General features: G+C 46.1%; 1 protein-coding gene across 3 annotated transcripts in view; it reads left to right on the forward strand.

Moving 5' to 3' along the window:
• The window catches only part of IGSF3 (immunoglobulin superfamily member 3), a 91,564-nt gene that overhangs the window by 26,970 nt on the left and 38,771 nt on the right, over positions 1-25,823 (forward strand). For all 3 annotated transcript variants that reach the window (XM_041755833.1, XM_041755832.1, XM_041755834.1), the window contains exon 3: positions 23,953-24,330. In XM_041755833.1, coding sequence (XP_041611767.1) covers positions 23,953-24,330 — 378 coding nt within the window. The remainder of the gene's footprint in view (positions 1-23,952; positions 24,331-25,823) is intronic.

Below are 25,823 nucleotides of genomic sequence, written 5' to 3' on the forward strand. Positions count from 1 at the left end.
CTTGCTCTCTGTGGGCCAGACCACAGGTAGGGGACAGCGTGAGGTTCCTAGCAACACATCTGGAGGGACCAAGGCCATGTGGGGCCTGTTTGCAAGAAATAGGGAAGAGAATCGAATAACCAAATCCATGTCATATGTGCAGCCATGAGAGGTCTCGGGCTGTACAGCCTGGAGAGGGAGATGTTTCACAGCTTCTAGATGGCAAGCTCCTTGAGCGTCAAGGTGGCTCCTGTGTTTTCCTCTGTAGCTTTCATGCCTGTTTCAGTGCTTGGTGCCTAGAAGGTGCTTGGTTATTACCCACTTGAACGGGCTCATAAGAGACTGAGCTCATCCTGTGTCCAGGACCCCTGAGCCCAATTTCAGTTACAGGGAAAGAAGAACTTTCTAACAGCTTCCCCACCTGAGCTGCCATTGGTGGAGATGAGCCATAGGTGTGAGGAGTCAGGGTTAGGGGAGTGGGTAGGCCAGCGGGCCCCAAGAATCATTCTTTACATCCCTTAGTCAGGACTTTTTATGGAGGGAAGGATAGGGAGTGGGTAAAAAAAATCTGAAATTGCTGAGGGCGTCCAGGAACAAGTAGATTTGTAAATGAATGTGCTGGCAACTTATAAACACATCCTACCCCACCCCTCCAAACAAGACTTTTTATAATTTCTGGTTAAAATGCCCTAATTTGAAATAACATTGAGTAGATTTAAGTTAATAGTGTGAGTCGCAGTCCCATTTGCTCAGCTTCATGGCCCAGATCTGCAGAACCATTTGTCACAGTTGTTTTAAAGCCAGGAAGAAAAATACTCCTGGACGCTGTCCAGAACTCCTTGGGAGATGCTGTCTTTGGAACATGGAAGGGGTGGGTGGTGAGAAAGCTGGGGTTGGGCAGAAGGAGGGCCATGTGCTGGGAGGCAAGAGATGGGGTTCCACTTTCCCTCGCTGGCTTGCTGGTGACCTTGGCTGAGTCATACAACCTCTCAGCCCCCGGGGCTTGGTGGTGAAGAGGCCCAGAAGACCACACTTTCTCCAGGTCAGCGGCCAGGCCAGATAGCTTTCATTCTTTCATTCATTCAGCTAATCTTTTGGGCTCCTCGTAGGTACCAGGCACCATTCTAGAAGCGGGGCATCCAGCAGTGCCAGTACTTTCCTAGTGTTAAGACCCAGGATGCTAAGAATGCCATCATCCGCGCTAGTGAGCAGCGTTGCCTCCAGGCACAAGAACCACATGTATGCAGATTGTTGAGAGCTCGGGAAAAGTCATCAGCGGGCTTCCTCCTGATGTGCTTGAGGCCTGAGAGAGGGCAACAAGGGCCAGCTCAGAAGTGCATGAAAATCAAGCTGTGGAGATTTGGATAGCTGAACAGAGGCTCCTCAAAGCACCTTCAAGCATAGAAGGAACAGTCAAGCTGGTGTTGGGAAGGCAGTTACGGAGGGGGCTGTCTGCAGGCCGGGGGCCCCCTTTGGTGGAGGAGGGTGAGGGGACTTCAGCTGGGGTGGGAGGGGTGAGGCACCTGTGGGGAGGGTGCTCTTTGGAGTGGAGGTACACTGGCAAAGGGGGTTCCAGGAGAGTGAGCGATTCACCCCACACATGTCCTGGGCAACCTGCTGCAGGAGCGCAGAGGGACCCACAGAGCTGGGTTATGGTGGGGCTCTGACTTCCACTGCCCTGGAGGCCAGTGAGCAGACAAGTGTGCAAATGTATCTGCACAGTGCAGCGGGGGCACAGGGCACCGGAGTGTGGGACTAGCTGCCCCAGCTGCCACAGAGGGCCTTCCAGCAGAGATGACAAATGGGTTGGGCCTTCAGGAGGGACTGGGAGTTGGCTGGGTGTGGGGCAGAGTCTTCAGCATTTGCCTTCATGTCGTAGGTGGAGGCAGAGACCTCATCACCAGGCATTGGCCATTTGATTCTTGGAATGATGGGGGGACATGCCTCAGTGCCCAAAAAAGAGGGTGGCCATCACAGTGTTCGAGGCTAAGAATTCTTTGTGCTTAAGCTGCCATGAGTCTTTTCTGGAACACCGTGGGTGTAAGACAAAAAATAGTCCTTCCTGCTCTGTGTGTGGGGAGTTGGAGGGATGAGGGCTGGGAGGCGGTCGGCGGGCCAGGTGCAGAGGGTGGCAGGTGGATGGAGGTGTGGCTGCAGGAGGGGGCATGGGAGGCCCCGACAGTGCTGGGAGTAAACAGGATTTGGGGGCGGTCCATGGGCCATCCACTGGCTGTCCACGGTCGAGGGAAGAGAGAAGAGCCAGGACCACTGTCTGCCGGGAAGAGAGCTGAGGGAGGCAGACATCACTGGGGACTGTTTGGGAGGAATAGGCAAACATGGGCAGACACAATGAATTTATTTAAATAAATTTCTGGAGTTGACGGCTTGACTTAAGGGGTTGGTGAAGCTCTGTGCCTTAAAATCAGTAAGTGGGAACCTGAAGTGAGTTTGAAATGGGGTCTAGACCTTGGGGATTCTTGTTGAGAGGCAGGTTATCTTTTATCTCAAGATTTTGAACCAACCACCCTAAATCTTAGTGGCTTAAAATAATAATCCTTTTATTCTCTCTTAGGCATCCTATAGACCAGGACTCCAGGAAGGGTTTGGCCGGTGATTCTGGCTTTTGTGTCTTTCATGCAGCTGCAGGCAGCTGTTGGCTGGGACTCCAGGAGGTGGAGCAGTGGGGCCCAGCATCTCTTTCTCTTCTGGTGGTCGCTCCCAGGGGCTGGCATGGCTTCCTCAGAGTTCGGTGGGTTCAGTGCAAGTCAGGCTGCTTCCCGGACTCCCAGGGCCCCAAGTGAGTGTGCCTTTCATGACCTAGCCTCCAAGTCACCACTGTCACTCCTACCCTAGTCATAAGCCCAGCCACCTGCAAGGGGAGGACCGAGAGCACATCTCTCCCTGGGAGCTGTGTCAGAGTCAGGTGAGCAGAGCACATGGGATGGAAGGTGGCCTCGCAGCCAGCTGTGAGAAATGGGCTTGAAGCTGCCTTGGGGGCTGGGCAGGAGGGAGGATCAGAAGGAGGTGCCCTTGGCCAGAAGCATGGGGCTCCTGTTGATTCGTTGTTTCCTTCACTCTCCTGAGCTCTCCCGGCAACCTTCCCCTTAGATTTCTAAATGACACTTCATCAGGAGAAATTTGAAGTAATCTGGGTCTTTTTTATCGTCTCCAGATTTTACTTTGGCCTGGCATGAATCCTTACTCATTTACTTTTGAATAAGGGAATAGATGCACGTGTCTAGTTTAAAAAGATACAAAAGGATGGGCAGCCCCGGTGGCTCAGTGGTTTAGCACCACCTTTGGCCCAGGGCCTGATCCTGGGGACCTGGGGTCGGGTCCCACATTGGGCTCCCTGTATGGAGCCTGCTTCTCCTTCTGGCTGTGTCTCTGCCTCTCTCTCTCTCTCTGTGTCTCTCTCATGAATAAATAAATAAAGTCTTTTAAAAAAATAAAAAATAAATAAAAAGACATAAAAGGATGTCACTAGTGAGAGGTCTGCTCCACACCCCAGAGACCAGAGCCGTTGCAGTGCTTGCATGTTCTCCACCCTGGCAGCAGCTGCAGTGCCAACTGGGGGGCTCCCTAATCTCTGGCCTGGCACTGAGGCTCCTCCCCAGCCTGTACCCCTCTCCCCCCAAGACCCATCCTGCCTTCAAAAGGAGGCAGGGACTGTGAACTCAGGGTCAGCTGTAGCCTAGGGTTCTGGGCAGGCTTTTCTGAACCTGTCATTTTAGATGTTCCTTCTAATTCAAGTCAGATTCCATTCCACGTTGGTTCTTCATTTTGGTTTGTGTGGCTTCTAAATGTTCTTTTATCCCCAAGATCATAATTTCTGATATTTTTGTTGTAGTTCAGTCAGTTGCGTGTACATTTCCCTGGCAGAGGGAAATATATATAGTGGGGGGAGTCCCAGGGCTTTGCATTTTGGTGTCATAGAATCACAGAGACTTGGAGCTGAAAAGGGACTTTAAGGATTGTATAGGTGTTTTCCCTTTTTTGTTTTGGTTCAATTTTTTTTTTTTTTTTGCACATAGGGAATTGAGCCCTAGAGAGGAAGCTGAGAAATTGTGTAAAGTCCTTACTGTGCCAAAAAACAAAACAAAACAAAAAGCCTCCCACAAAAATCCCAGGCCTTCTCTGCTTCACTTCCTGGGATGGATGCTGACCTGCAGAGACCCTGCTGAGTCCCCAGAGCAGGTGTTGGAAGTACCTGATCCTGCTCTGGATCAGGACAGGAATGCTTGAACCAGGATATTCCAGGATATGGTTTGAGTGTGAGACCTTGGCGCTGTGCCCAGGCCTGGGGGACTCCTTTGCTGGCCTTCAAAGGGACAGATTGCAGCTGAACTCTGCGCAGTACCCAAACAGAGCTCATAGACACCAAAGGCTGTGTCTCTGCAGTGCGCAGCATCGATCCATAGCATTTGAAGCTATTTTTTTCTCTCCGAGTGTCCACAAAATTCATTACTTTACAATGAGCCTGTCAGGGACGGCTGCAGTGAAGAAACCCTCCCCTCAGGTCCCAGTGTGTCATACTTCTGGAATTTTGCCTTAGCAAGTAAATCAAATGCTCTATAAACACGCTAATGTCACCATCCCCATTTAAACTTTTTCAGAGCGCCTTTGTATCTGTTGGCTCACCTGTTCTGGGCTGCAGCCCTTTGCTTTTCTGGATTTGGCTGGAGGTTCTAGTAAAAAGGTTTTTTGTTTTTGTTTTTGTTTTTAAGATTTTATTTCTTTATTTTAGAGCCCCTGGATGAGCAGGAGGGAGGGAGAGAGAATCTCAAGCAGACTCCCTGCTGAGGGCAGAGGTCAGTACACCCCAGAGCTGGGGGCTCGATCTCCTGACCATGACTATGACTCTGAGATTGTGACCTAAGCCCAAACCAAGACTTGGATGCTTAACCCCTGCACCACCCAGGCGTCCCTGTAAAGAGGTTTTAAGTGGCAGCTTCTTCTTTGCCCCTAAAAAGCACCCCATGCACTGGGGCTGGCTCTTGGCTCTACAGGTATGGTGAGTTAATCCCGCCAGACAAGGGGAGCTCTGAGTTAATGAGTACAATTTCTCTTTTCCCTCTTAAAGTATGGATTTCCTTTACAATCCTTGTGAGTTTGGGGAGACAGAAATACATGGCTGAAAAAGGATCGCTGGGCAGGATTAAAAACAAATCCTCAGCATCCACGTCCCCATTTGTTCCTTCCCAGTTGGCTTTTTTCCTGCCTCTGAGGGCCTCTCATTCAGGATACTGCGTGCTTAGTTGGTCCACAGTTATCCTGAAAGTGGTTTCTGAGATGCTGTTTAAATCCTGGCAAGCATGTCGCCTCCTGATGGCAGTCTGCCGTGCGGGGGATGCTGGCAGCCCCCACCACCCCCCACCACACACCGATCCATATCTCATCTGGCCGCACACAAAAGGCAGCTGATAACTCCACTTATCAGCACTGGATGCAGTTGGAGACCTCGGGGGACGGTCAGCGTTTTCTGGTTTTGATTACCCCGTAACTACTTTAAATGTGCAGCCCTAGCAAAGCGATAACCTTCACAGCCATATCATAGGGGTTCTCGTTAATGGGACCATTTTCTATTTAAACGTTAGTAGTCTTTCCTCTCTTTTCTCAATCAAGTCTTCATTGATTGAGTTGTGTGAGTCTGGAATCCTTGACTGCCTTCCAGGAACAGGCTCTGCCCTGGTGACTCCTGCTATGTCTGGATCTTTGTGGTAACGATGCCCGTGTGGGAGCTGTGGGGTCAGCTGCTGATGAGGTTTTGAGGACGCCTGAATGCCACGTATTTGGGAGCAGCCTTGAAGTAACTGTCTCTTGGCAACTTTCTCAAATTGATTGATGACTTATTGTGGCCTATGAGGCACCTTTGTCTGAATGTTTGCCATCCTTCAGCTGGGTGACTGTTCTCTGCTCCCTCTGGGCTGCAGAGGGTTGTTGGAGGAGGTTATTCCTAGTTGCACGTGGCAGGGTGGTCTAGAGAGTTGGACGGGCCCAGGGAAGGGCTCTCATTCCTAGGATGACCTCATCAACTTGCCCCCAAACCGACCTCCTCTATCTCTGTTCCATCCAGTCACCCAGATCTGGGAGTTGTTCTGGACAACTCCCTGGACCCTCCTTTGGACTCTTGACCACATCTCCTTAGCACCTCTGTTGCCAGCCTGCTTCCCTCCACCTCCTGGGACCTGCTCTGGTTGGGTTTTCAGCAGTGCTCTTCTGGATTACTGCAAGGATCTTCTGCTAGCACCCTTTCCCATCATTCCCACCAGAACTGCCTTCCCAAGACATGATTCGGAATCAGTGGATTCCTTGCTGCCCTTGCATCAAAGCCTCTTTAGCATGGTGACTGAGCCCCACCCACATCTGCCCTTCTGCTGCCTCTTGGGGCCTGATCCTTGGTCCCCCTGCACCATGGGCCCTCCGGCTCCCTCCTGTAGCTCTGTGACTCAGGCTGCTCTGTGGTGAGGGCCTGGGCCTCTTCTTCCAGCCTCATCAAGCAGGAATGTCTGCTCATCCTGATTAAAACTGGCCCAAGGAAGCACTGTTCTCTGAAGCTGTCCTACCGACTCCCCGTGGTTTGCAGGGACTGTTTGCCCTGTGTCCTCCACATGTCCTTCACAGCACTGCCGGCACTTCACAGCCTTTGTTTGCACATCTGTCTCCACCTCCTAGATTGGGAGGGTTTGGGTGTTGTAGCTCATCAGTTTCACACAAGGCCTGGCATAGGAGAAGCACTATCCATATCTGTGGAATGGATGAAAAAGGTGTGTGGCACTGGCTCCGCACCCACCGCGGCACTTAATTTCTCTGAGCCTCCATTTGCTCACGTCATCTGTAGAATGGGGACAGGATACTTCTCTTACAAGTTGGTGGTGAAGTTAAAATGATAGGACACTTGTGGAAGATGCTAGTATGGGGCCGATTTGGCTAATGCCAGGGAATTAGCAGGTACTCAGTCCTTACAGTCTTTTTCAGATGATAGCTGAAGAGAGGCCTCAGTTTCAGAATATGACATCTTATTACTGCCTTATACCTTTTGTCTCCTTTCCCACAGGGCTTCTCCTCTTGCCTTTAATTGGGAGGGCATGTCTGGGGAGTGCCTTCAGCCTCTGGGCCCAGTTTGCTGCCAGGGGGCAGAGGTTTTTGAACCCTTCCCGCCTTGTGGGACCATATAGCAAATGTTCAGACTCCTAATCCTGAAATATCTGTTCCTCAAGGCTTCTCAAGGACCCTTGATGGTGCAGCCACCCTTGTGTTCAGCAAGAAATTACAAACTACCCTGTGCTATGTGTTGTGTGTCATGTGTGACATGCGTTGTCTTTGGCCCTTGGTAAGTCAGAGGTGGCCTGAATGTGCGTACCTGAACTTCTGCTTTCTCAGGATACTTCCAGCCGGCTGTCCTTCAGGGGCCTCCTTTGTAGCCTAGAAGGGCTCATGGTCTCCATTCATGCTGCCCAGGGGTGCCCAGTTGGAAGAAGCAGAAGAAGAGATGCATAAGAGGGCTCGGAATGGATCAACATGGAATTTGAAAGTTTAATAACTCGGAAAATAGGAGTTTTAGCAAAGTGACTAAATAGCTTGGAAAAAAAAAGATGAAGTCAAACCTGTTCATCCAGGCCCTTGAGCCTATACCAAGCTCAAATAGAGGGCAACTGATTAACCATGTGACGTGTCACACCTGCCAGGTTACCTGGCCAGCCTGGCCCTGGCCGATTTTGCCATCTATTCACTCTCAGCCCTTCCCCGTGTCACATCACCCCCCCCCACCCCCGCCCCACACAGGCCACTTGGCCACCCTCCATGCCCCGCTCACACAACCTTGGATTGATCAGCACAAATGCATTTACCCCTCTTTGACTCCTGTTTTTACAGGATGAGGGGGAAGGTGGTCTGAGGAATGCCTTGTGACTACTTGTCCTCATTCCAGGAGTAATCCGTGCTAAGTGCAGAATGCTTAGGAAACACGACATGCAAGGAAACCCAGTCCCTTGTTACTCTCCTGTCTTGTAGCATCGTCCTGCATATGAGCCCCATACTTTCTGCAGGCATATATAGCAGGGTGAGAGGTTCTGGACAAAAACACTTTCAGACCCTTTAGAGCTTTTTCCTTCTTTAACTTCATAATGGGCTTTCAGCATTTTTAGGTGCTCATCATAGTTTTCTCCATGATTTTTGTTGGTTGTATAATATTTCACCCCATGGAGAAGGGCTGTAATTTCCATCATAGAGCCTTACCAAGTGGACCTCTCCCTGCTTCTGCGACCCCTCCTCCCCACTCCCATGTGTTGCTCCTTGTTCTGCTGCCCTTTAGGAAGCCCATCTCCTCTGTGCTAGCATGGCTCCCCACACCTTGGGGTGGTGTTCCGACTCCCCAGCTCTCGTCTCTGCACTGTTGCAGAGTAAATCTCCACATCCAGAGTTGGGTTTTATATGTACATGCCTCCCAGTAAGAACAAGCAGGGGACCCACTGCTCAGTGCCTGGTGGCAGTCGTGCTCAAAGCATGTTCCTTGAATTACATGGGAAAAATATGCAACCCAAGGGTTGCCCACAGAGGAGGGCAAAGTGCAAGAGACTGAACTACCAGCGATGAAAGTCAAAGCTGAAAGAGCAGGAATGGCCTTGAATTATTACGATAAAGGTAACAGGGGCTTGGGGAAATCCCCAGAGGGTATGTCCATGAACTTGACTCTTAATTTTTAGTTGAGTGTAGATGTTGGTTCTTTGTTAGCATGTTAGACATATTCCAGGGTGCCTGGCCACTCACACTTGGAGTGGGGGTGGCCCCCTCCCCCATTGTCCCTGCCGCCTTGTATGCAGCAGGGACCAAGGGAGCAGTGGTTGTATGCCGGTTAATGGAATACAGAAGCCCATCTCGTCAAGTCTGGCTGGACCTGGGTGGGGTGAAGTGTGTGTCATAAACGACCCCCAAATCCACAAGTTAGCCTTTGAGGTTACTATCTAGGGAGTTTGTACAGAGAGCCGTAGTGGGGCATTGCAGGTGAGTGCAGAGATAACGGTAGGTATATGTGAGCTGCATTTTTGGAGCACAGAAACTTTGACCAAGAAAAGAAAGCCCATCTTTGAAGAGAGAAGTAAAGCTGTCTTGAGGAAGTAGTCAATTCATGTGGGTTTCCAGTTCTAGGCCTTCCAAGGTCTATGACCCATACTCTTGGGTTGCTTTGAACTTCCATGGTGTTACTTATCATACATTCTCTACCCCACACACATACATACTTGAGCTAGTCGAATGGGCCCCTGAGTTCAAATTCTTGTGATTAGCTGGCTAACATCCACGAGGATGGCCCACATGTGTATGGGGATGGTCATGGTCAGGAGAATGGTCATCTCTGCTTGCCAGCCCATCTGCTTCCCTTACTGTCCTGCAAAGTCAGGCTGGCTCCCAGAGGAAGCTGCCTGGGTACCTCTAGAACTGAAGGCCAGTGTTTTGGGCTCTTCCTAACTTTGGAGAAGTGGACGCTTGGAGCCTGCCGGACTTGTTGGCTCGTTGGCTCATCCATCGATCATGTTTATTGAAGTGTCGGACAGACCTCAAGCACTGAGCTCAGGGCATGCATGGATAGTAACTGAGTTCCTCAGTTTCTAGAGATTCCCACTGGGAGTCACAGCATGGCCTCCAATAGGCCAGGAGAACATGGGGAGAAGGCTGTGGTCTTGGGTGGAGTTGGGAGAAGAGCATTAATGGTTTGTACCAGGAGTGCTTGCTGAGGGGGAGCTGGAGGGGCTGTACCAGGAGGAGGAAGCTGCTCTGAGGCCCCTCTGAAGACCATCCATTCAAAACCTGTCCCTTATAATAATAATAAAAAAAAAAAACCTGTCTCTTGGCAGCTGGGCACCTCCCCCCATTTTTTTTTACCTGTTTCCATGGCCTTGACATTGGAACACAAAACAGGTAAGGAGTGGGACATTGTGTGGAGGGACACGACACACCTCTCATGTGCTTCCTGAAGCCATGGGCACCTGTTCACATCCAGATATTGGTCTTATTCTTGATGCCCTGGACAAGCTCCTCAAGATCTTCTGCATTCCTTGCTGCCTGAGTGAGCTGACATCGTAATGCCGCCCAAAGGACCCCTCTTGGCATTTTTCAGGAAGGACCAGGGCTTGGCATCCTCTTCCTGGGGCCATGAGAATATTAAGAGAGACCTAGAGAGGAAGCCTACCAGCTTCTGGGAGGAAGAACCAGAGGACAGGGTGTGATAGGGAAACCAAGGAGGGGCTTTAGTTTGCTCCCTGTGGGGGATGGTGGTGATGGCCAGTAAAGAGACTGTTTGGAGGTCCAGGAGATACCTCTCAACCAGTCTGAGAACTTGCTGAAACTGGGGCATCCCTGTCCAGAAATGCCCCCTTCAAGAGCACCAGCAGCAACAATTATGAAATGCATGCTTGTGGGGGTGGGGCGGGGGGAGCAGGCCTTTGCTGGTTCCCAGGGAGGGTCCTTTTACTGGAACTCATGTGAAGCTTGTGGTTCCTAGGCCACTGGACTTGGCAGGGGAATGTGCCATGAGGCTGCACTCTTATTAAAAAGAATCAGCCTGACGCTCAGTGCATTTGTGTTATCTTTGAAAGTGGATGGAAGGAAACAGTGGTCAGTAGATCTAGGATAATTACAGGGAGAGCATTTACAGGCAAGTAATCTGATTCCATCTTTTAATTTTTTTTCTCCTCCAGAAAATAGAAAGCAAATACTGGTACTTATATTCAATTATAACCATTTTCCATTGGATATGCTGCCTTTAGTCCTGGTGTTGTTGGGAAAAGAGTCTGTTACCTTAGCCATGGGCATGGTTAGGTCAGGCTGCAGGGTTCCCCCCATCTACCTTTCGAGATACTCCTTCCATGCTGTGCTGTCCTTAGGATGGATGAGTAGGAGTGTGAGAGGGTGGGTGGGACTCTGGGACATTAGCCCTACCTTTTCTGGGAAGGGAATGGAAGGCCATGGTGGGGGTGAATGACAGGAGAGGGAGAAGAAAGGGTGGGAGATGTAGTCTTTGGGGCTAATCCTAGTGCCAAGTATGTCGTGGGGTGTAAGAGCCTAGGCATCCTAGAAGGGCTCAAGTCTTCCCTGTGGGTTAAATGGCTAAGGAGAGAGAAGCAGGAAGATTGTACACACTCGGGTGAGGAAAGGACAAAGAGGTAGCATTCCTGGACAGAGCACAGGTTCTGAATTCAGGTGAAGCTACTCACTGCTCGAAAATCAATACTTGACAGCCAAGTGATGATAAGAAAGGAAAGCTTGCTTTACGCAGGAAGCTGGCAACCTGGGAAAATGGTGGATGAACCTTCGGAGACCATCTTCCCCATCTAGGTGAGGCTGGAAGGGTTCAAAGGGGAGGGGGAGGGGAGTGCTCATGCAGGAGAAGCAGGTGCCCTGGCGGTTGGTCCGTCCGAGGTGGACGTGACCCTGAACGGACTTGCTGGCGTCTAGGATGGCTGTTTTCATGTAGTCAGACCTTATCTCCTGGGAGAGTCTGGTCCTTTAGTCCTCAAGGCCAACGGTCTGCATATCTTAAGGAAAGCAGGTTAGTTCTGCTCCAGACCAAGGGACTTAGGTCACCAAGCAAGGGGTGCTTAAGCTCAAAGCAAGTTACCCCTTACGACCCACTGGAGTGCTTGTTACAGTGGGAGGCATGTGCAAAGAGGAGGACATGTTGGTCATAGCAAAATAATTAGAAATCACCTAAGTTTCCATCCATAGGGGAACAAATAAAATGTGCTGTCATCCCAGGAGAGGATACTATATAGCTGTGTCAAAGGCAGGAAATAGAATTATATTTAATCTCAAAATTATTGAGGAGCAAAGCCAAGGAGCATGTGTGTAAGGAACCAAAGTGTTTATGTAAAAACGTAGCACCTGGGTGGCTCAGTCGGTTAAGCAGCTGCCTTTGGCTCAGGTCATGATCTCAGGGTCCTGGGATCAAGCCCTGCCTTGGGCTCTGTGCTCAGTGGGGAGTTTGGTTCTCCTTCTCCCTCTGCCCCTCCCCCCTGCTTGTGTTCTCTCTCTCTTTCTCTGAAATAAATAAATGAAATCTTTAAATAAAAGTGGGGAGAAAAAAAAAGGGGGAGTGATGCTGTATATTTTCAAGGATTATATATATATATACATATATATACACATACACATACATATGTGTGTATATATATGTGTGTGTGTGTGTATCTGTATGTACACGGATTTTTACACTTGATTTTAGCCAAAAGGCTGAGAAGCGATGTACATGGATTTTTAAGAAGAGTCTAGAGTGGCATATCTCTGAAGCATAGCAGTGCTCATCTCTGGGGAATTGAGGGGGAAGGAGGATGATGCTGGTGTCGGGAAGAGTTTGAAGGCTTGTAATATTTTCATTAAAATGCGTTTTAAATATTCTAATTGAAGTAAATATCGGAATGCTTAAAGGATTTTTGAAGTGGAAGTTCAGCAGCTTTTGAAGGTGGCAGCTTCAGCATTTGGGAATGCGTAAATGAGGCCGCAGCCGGGAAGCAGGGACCCAGCCCAGGGGCTCGCTCCCTCGAACTCCTAACGTAGACAGCAGACAGCATAGACAACGAGGCAGCCTTGCCATGACTTAGCAGGGTACATGTCATGGAGATCAGTCAGTTTGGGGTGAAGTGAATCATGGTGTTTGCCATCTTCTTTGCCGGTTCTGCAGCTGGTAAGTTATACCTCCTGAGCAGCCACATCAATAATTTAACATTAACTAATCATCAGCTTTAGACGAGCTCTATTTTAGGTACCACTGGGGAATTAAAAAAAAAAAAAGAAGAAGAAGAAGAAGGAATGAGTGATATTTTTGTCCTTGAACTTAAAAACCAGGCCAGGCCCTCCTCTTGTCTCATTTAACTATTAATTCAGTCTCCCTGCTTCCAGTCTTGCCCTCTGCTCTGTCCTCCACTTGCCACCAGGACAAGGACTCAGAGACACAAATCTGATCTGTGTCCTCACTTGTCCTTTGCTAGCTTCTTTCTCAACTTGCCCTGTCCCGGAAGACAGGTCTGACTTTGTTGGTGTGCCTTCCAGGGCCCTCTCCTGCCTGGCACTCAGGTGCCTTTCAGGCATGCGACAGGAGCCCTTGGCAGACTTCTTGTGGGTCCTAGAACATACTACAGTTTTTTTGTGTGGCATGTATTCCCCCTTGCTTCAAGACCCAGTTCAAATACCCCTAATTCTATGAAGCCTGTTGGGACCTACTTTCTCCTTCTGACGGGCCTTATTAACCTAGCACTTTGCACCTCCCTGCCATCACATTGTATCGTATAATAATGATCATGGAGGTATATTTCCTTTGGGATTTTCAGCTTCGCATAAAAATATGTCTTACGAATCTCTCCCTTAGTTTCTGGCCTGGCCCCCTTCATATAATAGGTACTCAAAAAATGTTGGTTGGAAGTATAGTGTATGTTTCAGTTCTCCTAGCCATGCAACCGAACTCAGTTGCTTAAAACAACCATTTTATCACGTTCACAGAATCAGTGGGTCAGGAATTCAGGTGGGCCTAGCAGGGATGGCTTCTGTCTGTTCCCCCAGTGGTCTGGGGTCTCTGCTGGGAAGATTCGAAGGCTGGGCAGCTACTTGTAGCTGAGCAATCATATGAAGGCTCATTCACATACATGGCTGGCGGTGGTGGTGGCTGTGGATGGCGAACTCTGTTGGGCTCTCTGTCTCTGGACCCTCCTCAGGACCCTTCCCTGTGCCTTGGGCTTCCTCATAGCATGGCAGCCTTAGGACACTGGAAATTCTTCCGCCGCAGCACAGGACACCGGGTAGCAGAGCAGATTGCTGTGTCACTTGTTTAGGACTGAATCCTGACGTTCACAGGGTCATAGGCTCAAAGGGAGGGGAATTAAACTCCACCTCCAATGGCATGGTCACAGTAAGAAGAGCACATGAGACAGGTGTTGTTAAGCTGTGTTTAGAAAATATACCTTGTCATGGTACGTGGGAGAAATTAGTTGCACAGCGAGAGCTAATATATCACTTACTGCTACAGCTCCTCCGGCCGTTGGTGGCTTAATTTTTTTTTTAACTCTTTTACTTTTTTATTATTTATTTTTAAGATTTTGTTTATTTATTCATGAGAGACACAGAGAGGCAGAGACATAGGAAGACCAAGAAGTAGGCTCCCTACGAGGACCCTGATGTGGAACTCGATCCCAGGACCCTGGGATCACGCCCTGAACCAAAGGCAGATTTTCAATCACTGAGCCCTGGTATAGTATTTTTTGAACATTATTTTACTACCTATGCCATTTTTCATTTTTAGCCAAAAGTTAAACATTGATGTTCCTTTTATGCTCTGGTACTTACAGAGACTTTTCCTGTTTTTAGATTATCTCACGTTGGCCAGAAATTAACTGGAATCCTGACATATTCATTTAGTGGCTTTTGCAATATTATGTGACCTCTGGGGTTACCTGTGAGATTGAGATATGGTGCATTGCATTATTCCCATTTTATAGATAAAGAAATATGCCAGTGTGATGGAGTTGTGTGTAGAATTTGTACCAGCTGGGTGCTGAGTGAGCTTTGATAATTGTAGAGACCACAACTGGAAGAACAGACGTGGAACAGTGAGCTAGGTCCTTTGATGCTTTGACATGCTCAGTCATGCATCACAAGCATAGCAGTTGGATCCTTTGCCTAGAGATGTGGGTTACCTGAGCCTAGGCATATTCCAAAAAAATGCATGAGAAGCTAGTTTCCACAGGCACAGTGACCCCTCCTGCTCACTAACTCCTGAATCATACTGCCCCTAGCCAGGTTCATCTAGGACTTAATACAAAGGAAAAAAGAGCATCCTGGGTATGTAGTATCTTGAAAAACTAGTTAAGTGATAGATACCATGTGTTTATGTGACTGGAGACTTTCACAAGTAAATCTAAAAGGACATAGACTGTCCTAATGATCATGTAATATTCTAAAGCAGTATTCTTAACTCTTTTCTGGGCCTTAAATTGCTTTCAGAATCTTTTGAGATTTATGGACCCATTTTCCAGAAGACACATACATGGGTATGGAACACAATATTTCATTAAATCTTAGGACTCACAGCTGTTGATATTGGCCATATATTGGTACAAAACAAATTATCCCAAAATTCGAAGCTTAAAGCAACAGTTCTTCTCAGTTTTATTGTAAACCTAAAAATGTTCTTAAAAAACGTAGTCTTAAAAAAGGATTTTGATTGGAGAAGCTGTGTGTACTCGGTGAAAGCAGTAATTACCGCATTTGTCAATAAAATTCTTAAAATGATACAGAAAAACAACACAACAGTTTCCGTCCATCAGGAATCTAGGAGTATCTCAGCTCTGGTGGCTCTGACTCTGTGGCTCCCGACAGCGTACAGTCATCTTGGCTGGGCCTGGTTGTTGGCTGGAGGCCTCGGGTAGACCTGACCAGAGGGGGCTGCCTCCTGACACGGTTATTTGTGGTCCCAGAGAAGTAGGCAGAAACCCTTGTCTTTTTATAGCCTTGCCTTGGAAGTCATACTCTAGCATTTCTGCATTTCCAGTCAGTGCATAGGGCAAGGTATGGAGGGTAACCTCTGTGTCCTCTCCAGGCGTGCCACCCTCCCTGCAAATTGACCTAGAGGTTTTCCTAACCCTCTCCTTTAGGGTTTTTTTATGGGGGCTTTATTACATAGGTATGGTTGATTAAATCATTGGCCATTGATGATTGAACTCAATCTCTTGCCCCCTATCTCCTCCCTAGAGTGAGGTGGGGTTGACAGTTTCAACCTTCTCAGCATGGCCAGCTCCTCTCTTAAGACCATCTAAAAGCCCACCATAAATCAGCATAACTCCTTAGGGATATAAGACACTCTTTATGAATGACAAAAGACATTCCTGTCACTCAGGAAATTACAAGGGTTTTAGAAGCTCTGGGCCAGAAACCAGGGACAAAGACCAAATTCATATTTTTTTAATCCTACCATTCTAGTCAATATGGAAAAAATTTTATATGGCAATCATATGTCACTTTTATTTTTGGTTAAATTCCTTTCCTATTTATATAACTAGTACATAATCTTTGCAGAGGATGAGGGTGGGGAGGAGTAAACTACAAAGAAGAAAATAAAAATCACATGCTTTCCTATTACCCAGTATTTTCTCTCTAAACTTTTTTAGGTTTACAACAAAATCCAGAGGAAGATACAGAAATTTCCCATATGCCCCTGCCTCCACACATAAATAACCTCATGCATTATCCACATCACTCATCAGACTGGTACATTTATTAACCCAGGATGAACCTGCATTGACACATCATAATTGCCTGAAGTCCATAGTTTACCCGAGGGTTCACACTTCCTGTGCTATACCCTATGGGTTTCCATAAATGTATAGTAAAATGTGTTCATCATTACATTATCATATAGAGTATCTTTACTGCCCTAAAAATCCTCTGTGCTCTGCCTATTTATCTCCCCATCCCCAGCAACCACTGAAATTTCTTTTGTCTCCATAACTTGGCCTTTTCTAGAATGTCACATAGTTGGAAGCATATAATATGCTTCCATTTTGTTAGTAGCCTTTCTTGATTGGCTTCTTTCACTTAATACTATGTGTTTAAAGTTATTTCATGTCTTTTCAGGGTTAAAAAGCTAATTTATTTTTAGTGCTGAATATTATTCTGTGTTCTGGACGTACCACAGTTTGTTTCTTTCTACTGAAGACCATCTTGATTGCTTCTAACTTTTGACAATTGTGAATAAAGCTGATATAAACATTTGTGTGCTGGTTTTTGTATAATCAGAAGTTTTCAACACCTTTGGGTAATACCTGTTTTGCATTCCCACTAGCAATGAATGGAGAGTTCTTCTTCTTCTACATCGTTGTCAGCTTTTGGTGTTGTCAGGATTCCAGATTTTGGCCACTCGTCTTTTTTTGTTGTTTTCATTTCTATTTTCCTTGTGACATGATGTGGAGCAGCCTTTCATATGCTTACTTGCCCTCCAATATCTTCTTTAGTGGGGTGTCTCCTAAGATCTTTGGCTCATTTTTTAATCAGGTTTTTTTCTTATTTTTGAGTTTTAAACATTCGTTGTATATTTTTTGGGTTAGCAGTCTTTATCAGACGTGTCTTTTGCAAATATTTTCTCCCAGTCAGTAGCATCTCTTCTAATTCTCTTGATCTTATCTTTCACAGAGCAGAAGATTAATTTTAATGAAGCTTAGCATATCGATTATTTCTTTCGATGGATCATGCCTTTAGTGTTGTATCCGAAAGGGCATCACTATACCCAAGTTCACTTGGGCTTCCTCTTATGTTATATTGTAGGAGTTTTATAGTTTTGTATGTTAATTTAGATCTGTGATCCGTTTTGAATTAGTTTTTGTGAAGGGAATAAATCTGCATTTCGATTCGGTCATTTTGTTTATTTGATTTTTTGCAATGATTGTACAGGTATGTCAGCACCATTTATTGAAGAGACTATCTTTGCTCCACTGGATTGCCTTTGCCTCTTTGTCAAAGATTAGTTAACTATATTTACAGGGGTCTATTTCTGGAGTCTCTGTTTTGTTCCATTGACCTATTTGTCCATTCTTTCTCCATTACCATGCTGTTTTCATTACTATATAGTAAGTACTAAAGTTGAGTAGCTTCAGCCCTTCAACTTTGTTCTCCTCTTTCAAGATGGTGTTGGCTGTTCTGGGTCTTTGCCTCTCTGTATAAACTTTAGAATGTGTTGATATATACAAATAACTTCCTGTGATTTTGATGGGAATTGCATTCAGTCTATAGATAAAATTGGGAAGAACTGATATCTTGACAATATTGAGTCCTTTTATCCAAGAACATCAGATTTTTCTCCATTTATTTAATTCTTTTTTGATTTTGTTCATCAGAGTTTTGTAGCTTTCTTTGTATATATCTTCTGTATATCTTGTTAGATTTCTACCTATTTTGTTTTGGGGAGTACTAATGTAAATGGTATTGTCTTTTCACAGTTTTAAATTCCCTTTGTTCATTGTTGTTATATAGGAAGGCAATTGACTTTTGTATGTTAACTTTGTATCTTGCAACAAGTTTGCTATAATTGCTTATTTCTTTCAGGATTTGTTTGGTAGTCAATTCCTGTAGATTTTTTTTTTTTATATAGACAGTCATGTCATCTGTGAACAAAGAGAGTTTTGTCTTTCTTCCCAATCTTTCATATGCTTACTTGCCCTCCAATATCTTCCCAATCTTTCATATGCTTACTTGCCCTCCAATAAAAGTATACCTTTTATTTCCTTTTCTTGCCTTGTTGCATTAGCAAGGACTTCCAAGTATGATATTGAAAATAAGTAGTAAGAGGGAAGATCCTTGTATAGTATCTGATCTTAGTGGGAAAGCTTTGAGTTTCTTACCATTAGGTCTGATGTTAGCTATAGGTTTTTTGTAGATATTCTTTATAGGTTGGAAAAAATTTCCCTCTGTTCCTAGTTTACTGTGACTTCCTAATGAATGAGAGTTGTTGGATTTTGTCAAATGGTTTTCCTACTTCTATTGATAGGATCATGTGGTTTTTTTTTTTAACCTAGTGATGCCATAGATTACATTAATTGATTTTCAAATATTTAGAAATATTCACTTTAGACATTGGGCCCATTATCCCAATGGGATAATGGATTTATCCCAGCCTTGCATACCTGGGATAAGTCATACATGGTCTTGATAATTCTATAAATTGTTGGGTTTGATTTGCTAATACTTTGTTGAGGATTTTTGCATCTATGTTCATCAAAGATACTGGTCTGTGATTTTCTTATAATACCTTGATCTAGTTTGAGTATTAGCATAGTGCTGCCCTCATAAAATGAGTTATTAGGTGTTACATCTGCTTCTGTTTTCTGAAAGAGATTGTAGAGAGTTGGTATACTTTTTTCCTTAAATGTTCGTTAGAATTTACTCATCTGGGCCTGGTGCTCTCTGCTTTGGAAGGTTATTAATTATTGAATCAGTTTCCTTTATAGGTCTGTTAAAACCATCTTTCTTTCTTTCTTTCCTTTCTTTCCTTCCTTTCTTTCCTTTCTTTCCTTTCTTTCTTTCTTAACCACCTTTCTTGTGTGAGTTTTCACAGATGTATCTTTCAAGGAATTGATCCATTTCATCTGGGTTATCTAATTTGTAGGCACAGAGTTGTTCATAGGATTCCTTTATTATCCTTTTAATTTTCATGGGCTCTGTAGTGATATCTTCTCTTTCATTTTTGATATTAGTAATTTGTGCCCTTTCTCTGTTTTCTTAGTCATCCTGACTAAGAGCTTATTGATTTTATTGATCTATTCAAAGAATCACTTTTGATTTTGTTGCTTTTCTCCAGTGATTTTCTGTTTTCAATTTCATTGATTTCTGTTCTGATTCTTGTGATTTTTTTTCTGCTTATTTTGGACCTAATTTCCTTTTTCTATTCTATTTTCTTAAGGTGGAAACTTAGATTACTGATTTGAGATCTTTCTTCTTTTCTAATACATGTATTCAATGATACAAATTTCCCTCTAAGCACTGTTTTGCCTGCATGCGACACATTTTGGTAAATTGTACTTTTATTTTCATTAAATACAAAATATTTTTAAATATCTCTTGAGGCTTCTTTTGTGACCCAGGTGTTTTTTAGAAGAGTGTTGTTTAATATCCACGTGTTTGGGGATTTTCCAGTTATTTTTCTGTTACTGATTTCTGGTTTAATTCCAGTGTAGGGATCCCTGGGTGGCGCAGCGGTTTGGCGCCTGCCTTTGGCCCAGGGCGTGATCCTGGAGACCCGGGATCGAATCCCACGTCGGGCTCCCGGTGCATGGAGCCTGCTTCTCCCTCTGCCTGTGTCTCTGCCCCTCTCTCTCTCTCTCTCTCTCTCTCTCTCTCTCTGTGACTATCATAAATAAATAAAAATTTAAAAAAAATTCCAGTGTAGTCTGCAAGCAGACACTGTTATTTCTAGTCTTGTAAATTTGCTAAGGTGCGTGTTACGGTCCAGAATGTGGTCTCTTTTGGTGAATGTTCCATGTGGGCTTGAGAAGAATGTGTACTCTGCTGCTGTTGGATGAAGTGGTCAATAGATGTCCATTATATCCAGTTGATTAATGGTGGTGTTGAGTTCAACTATGTCTTTACTGATTTTCTGCTTGATGGACCAGTCCATTTCTGATAGAGGGGTATTGTAGTCATCAGCTCTAATACTGGATTCATCTCTTTCTCCCTACAGTTCTATCGGTTTTTGCCTCATCCAGTATCATGCTCTGTTGTTATGTGCATACACATTAAGAATTGTTATGTCTTCATGGAGAATTATGTCATGTCCTTCATCATCAGTAGTAACTTTTTTTTACTTTGAAATCTGCTCTGTCTGAGATTATTATAACTATGCCTGCTTTCTTTTGATTAGTGTTTACATGGTATATTTTTCTCTGTCCATTTGCTTTTAACTTATATGTGTCTGTATATTTTGAGTGGATTTCTTGTAGATATGATATAGTTGGGTCATGTGTTTTGATCCACTCCAACAATCTCTGTCTTTGAATTGGTGTGTTGAGACCACTGATTGACATTCAGAGTGATTACTAGTATAGTGATTACTGGCAGATTAGTATCTACCATATGCATTACTACTTTGTATTTATGGCCCTTTCTCTTTGTTCTTATTTCTGTCCTCCACTCTTTTTCTACCCTTCACAAAAGGCAGAAAATCCTTTTTATACAGTTATATATGAAACTGTGTATATTTGTTCTTTTCTTTTTAAACTGTGGAAGCGATATTTGCTTGTTGCAAAGTAATTCAAAAAGTATAGGAATGTCTAAAGTGAAAAAGAGTAATAATAATAATGAAAAAGTGATCTTTGCTTGGAAGGAGTCTTCTGTCATAGGCTGAGAGGGAAGATGGAAGGGGCTGTGAGGCCAGGGGATGCCTTGGCAGGTAGGGGGCCTGGGTCCCTTTGAAGACAAAACACTGTCTTGGAAAAACGAGGGGCAGTGCCAGGAATAGGAAATGTGGAGGTGAGGTATACAGAAGGAATTAAAATGTGAAGAAAAAGGTAATTTTTACTTCTATGTTAGGGTCCATTCTCTAAGAACAGCATTATTTTCAGGGGTCAAAGGCCCTTTGTGGGGGCAGGAAGGAAGTAAAGGAGATACTGAACGAACAGATGCAGCTGATTGTGTGTGGTTCAAGTACAATCCAGTGTTTACTTACTTATTTGTTTGGCAGGGCTGTTTATGACCTGCTTCTGGCTTGGACAAATTGTGTTGACCCTGATGCCCTGGCTCATTGAGGCCACTTAACACTGTTTACTTTTCAGGGAGTGGTGTGTGTGATCCCACAATCAAGCACTTTGGTTAGGTCTGTTAGGAGAATGCCCACTGGCTAAGCCCTGCGTTGCCAGGATGTGCTACGCCCATTCACTAGAGAAGAATGAAGTTTTCTTGACCCAAATTCTTGCAGAGCCTTTGCAGAAAGAAGGAGCTTAAAGCTGAGAGCTTCAAGTTAGGAGATGGTTTTTAATTGGACACCTGGTTGCCAGTATGTAGAGACCCCTGAAAGCAGCAGTCCTTGACTCTGCCTTGCATTTGAATTTTTCAAAATGCTAATGCCCGGGCTGCACCCCAGGCCAGTTACATCAGGTGGGCAGAGGCCCTGCTACTTTGTAAAGCCCTCCCAGGTGAATTCAGTGTGGCTCCTTGAAGAAGCCGGCTCAATCCTGACCTGCCTCTAACCTTCTCTGTGGCAGACTGCGAGCAGTGGTGGCTTTTGCGTCACCGAACAACAAAATACAACAAGACCTAAATGTTGTGAATGTAGTTAAATTGTTTTCAGGGTTCTGTATTTCTCGAGTAGTGCAAACATTTGATTCAGATGTCACCATATAGATATTTTAAGTTGTCATAGAAAGCGTACACATAGTCAAAATGTTATACACCAAATTCTAACATACTGAAAATAACTAATGAGCTGTCTTCTCAGTGACTCTCTGTGGTAATGAATGCTGTCAACCAAGGTGGATCAATTAAATTCACACCCTTCAGTTTTTCAGTTCCCAGTTTTTATTCCTGTGGCCAGGTTGGGGTTCTAGGTAAGATTTGGATTGGGAGGGGAAGGTTCTCCGTGAATTATAGCTGATAAGCCACATGTCTTTCCTTGTAAAGTCTGTCATCTTGTAGATAAGGCCAGCTCACTTAGAGGCACAAACACTGCCCCCTCCCCAGCTGCACCCCTGGACTGGGCAGAGCCACATCCTACTAGTACTTGAGCTGTCCCAGCTGTTCATCAGCTGGATGGCTGTCAGATAGGTTTACAGTGGGGGCAGCTGTGATTCCTTTTTGGAGAGGGAGAGGGGAAGCTTTCATAGGGTGGAAGTGGGCTGCAGCTGTGGGTGGAGGTGGGTAGCCCAGAGAGATGCTGTCATTGTCAAGAGGCCATCGGAATGTCCCTGGCCAAGCACTGTGGATGCAAGAGCTGCAGAATGTTCCAGCCGGGAGAGGTTTTTAGCCAGCAGCTCTATACTGAAAAGTAATTGTGTCAGGGGCTTTGCAGATGTTATTTGATACCTCTGTGAGGCACACATTATTATCCCCATCTTACAGATGAGGAAACGAGGCTTGGAGATGTTAGGTAACTCATCCAAGGTCACAGCTAGTACATTAACAAAGCCAGCACTGGCACATGTGCTAGTCTACTTCCAAGCCTTGTTGGAAATCTTTTTACAGATGAAGAGATCAAAGTCCAGGAAGGAGAAGCAGCCTGTCCAAGGTGACACAGCCAGTTCCAGCTGCTGGCAGAGCTGTGGCTAGAACTCACCCACTCCTTTTGCCTTAACTGCCGTGCCCACCTGCTGCTGAGGGGAAGGCAGGTCAGGGGGGGGTGTACCCTCCCCCCACCTGCTCAGCGGCTCAGGCAATAGCTGCATTAGGCTGGGCATGGAATTAGAAATGGAACTCACCATATTTCCCAGCCCCTGAGTGTATGGGGGAGACCGTGTTAAGAACATGGAGAAGGTATGTAGAGGCATATTCCAGCCAGAAGGCAGGGGGAATAGTGGGGAATCAGAGCCGCCATCCCAGGGTCAGGTCTACACTGTCAGCTCCCCTCAACCCAACCCACTGCCAGCGTGCAGGCATCCTGGGCAGCAGGGCTGTGTTTCAGCCCTTCACATACTTTCACATTCGTGTACACTCGGCTTAAAGCTGCAGCCACCTGCAGGGGCTCAGCTCTGTCCCTATTCACAGAGGGGAGAGGAGATAAGGAATGCCCCTCCACCTCCTGTCCTGGGAGCAGCTATTTGAAAACAAGGGTGCAGCACCAGAGAAAGAGCCCTAGGACTCCCTCTGACCTACAGGCCCAGATTGCAAGATGGTTGCTTTTTTTCCATCTGAACGTGTGCCAAGAGTTCAACTTTTCCTGCTCATTTTATTAAAAACTTTATAAACAGCCTCAATAGGGTAGCCCCAGTGGCCGAGCGGTTTAGCACCGCCTGCAGCCTAGGGCACGATCCTGGAGGCCTCAGATCGAGTCCCACATCAGGCTCCCTGCATGGAGCCTGCTTCTCCCTCTGCCTGTGTCTCTGCCTCTCTCTCTCTCTGTGCCTCTCATGAATAAATAAATAAAATCTTAAAAAAAAAAAAAAACCATGAATAAATAAATAAAATCTTAAAAAAAAAACCCAGCCTCAATAAATATAAAACTGCTACACAAATGACAAACAGAGGGACTAGATGAAATTCCCAAGGGTCAGCCGTTGAATAAGGAACAGCACCTTGACTTTTTGCATAGTCAGATTTCCATATATGCAAATTAAGGACCATGAGCTCTACCACAGAGTGTCTTAATTAATATTTATAAATCACAGAACGCCCCCGAAAAGGCCAGCAAGCTATTTATATGGTCATGTCACACAAATAATAAACTCTTTGAAGTTTGCTGCGTACTCTGCGTTTTGGTCTGAGAAGTAAGCGAGCATGTCTGTATATCTCCCACAGGTGTAGTGCGGGCACAGCGGCATGTCGCCGTCCAGGAAGGACCCCTGTACCGCACGGAGGGCTCCCACATCACCATCTGGTGCAATGTGAGCGGCTACCAGGGGCCTTCTGAGCAGAATTTCCAGTGGTCCATTTACCTGCCGTCCGCCCCAGAGCGCGAGGTCCAAATCGTCAGCACCGTGGACTCATCCTTCCCTTATGCCATCTACACCCAGCGTGTCCGTGGAGGCAAGATCTACGTGGAGAGAGTCCAGGGGAACTCAGCCTTGTTGCACATCACCGATCTCCAGGCCCGGGATGCTGGGGAGTATGAGTGCCACACGCCCAACACGGATGAGCGGTACTTTGGGAGTTACAGTGCCAAGATGAACCTAGTGGGTAAGGAGATGATGATGTTTCTTTCTCATGGTCAGTATCCCACCCGAGTCAGTCCTCTTGGGCTGCTGCCCCACAGCCACTCTGGGTGGCTGAAACCACAAGCATTTATTTCTCACAGTTCTGGAGGCTGGAAAGAGATCAATGTGCCAGCAGAGTTGGTTCTGGTGAAGGTCCTCTCCTGGGTTGCCAACTCATAATTTCTCATTGTGTCTTCCTGTAGCAGAAAGGGAGCGAAAGAGCTCACTGAGCCCCTTTTCTGAGGGCACTACTCCCATTGATGGGGGCTCCACCTCCCTGACTTTATCACCTCCCAGAGGCCCCACCTCCAAACACCATTGAGGGGTGGGGGTGGGTGATTAGGATTTACCATATGGATTGTGAGGAGGGGAGGAAATAAATATTGAGCCCATATCACGAGCTTCTCCTTTTGTAGTGCAACTTTGACTTAAAAAAAAAAATCTCCCCGGATATTTTAGTGGTTAACAGGTAGTGTGAGTGAACAAAGATTGTGGGTTCGTTTGTAAATAATCAGAAGGCTGAGGCCAAAACATAGGAAGAATCTGGTGCAGGTGTTAAAAATTCAGAGAAGGTTAACTGACCTGTAGCTGGCAAAAGGGGATGTGAAAATATAAGGTAAGGATGCCTGTGGTTGATAATCTGTCTGAAGAAATGACAAAGAGGAGCACATGACATCAGCTAGCCGAGAGGTGAAACCGCTGGGCAGTGGAGGGGCTCTGAGAGCCGTGGGGTGCTTGTGAATCAGGAAGCAAATGTACCTGTGGGTCCTTGTTCACACTTGGGGCCTGTCCCTAGGTCTTTTGGCTGCACGAATGAGGAGTTGCGCACCAGCTGTCTCGCTCAGCCCTGGTACTCCATGAATGATGGAAGGGACTGGCAGGAGGGGAGGGGACAGATTTCACTGTGGACAGCCGTGGGCCACCATGCTTGCTGATGTGATGTCCAAAGCAGAATTTCCAGGCATAATTGAGATCATAAAAACTGGAGGTTGAGAGTTGGGCAGAAAAACAGAACAGCCTTGATACTGTTGACCCTCCCCGTGGGTGGACATCGCAGCCGGGTGCCATCCACACTGAGACCCCCTCCCTCTCCACCCCATGCCAAACTTGCTTTTCCCTTCTCTCTGTCTGCATCCCATCAGGAGGCCTGGGAGACCCTCACTAGACATGAGTGCAGTGAGAAAACGCACACTGGTTGTGGTTGGAGTGTCCCCATCAGCCCGAGGGCAGGGGGCTGTTTTAGTCTTCAGAGGACGATGGTTCTGACTAAGGGGCCGCAGGGCAGTGACCTCACTTGCCTCAGCTGGGGCTTCCTTCCATGCAGACCACTCTGACACACGAGTTACAGGAAATTTCAACTTACCAGATGATTGAAGGTGCTGTTCGTTGCTTTCCTCTACCAAAGATTTTTTTTTTTTTTTAAAACGTAGACTTCCTGGGTTGCATTGCATTGCTGAAGTTTGGGGGGGAGCAGGT

Source organism: Vulpes lagopus, chromosome 5, assembly GCF_018345385.1.
Source record: "Vulpes lagopus strain Blue_001 chromosome 5, ASM1834538v1, whole genome shotgun sequence".
Classification (NCBI taxonomy): domain Eukaryota; kingdom Metazoa; phylum Chordata; class Mammalia; order Carnivora; family Canidae; genus Vulpes; species Vulpes lagopus.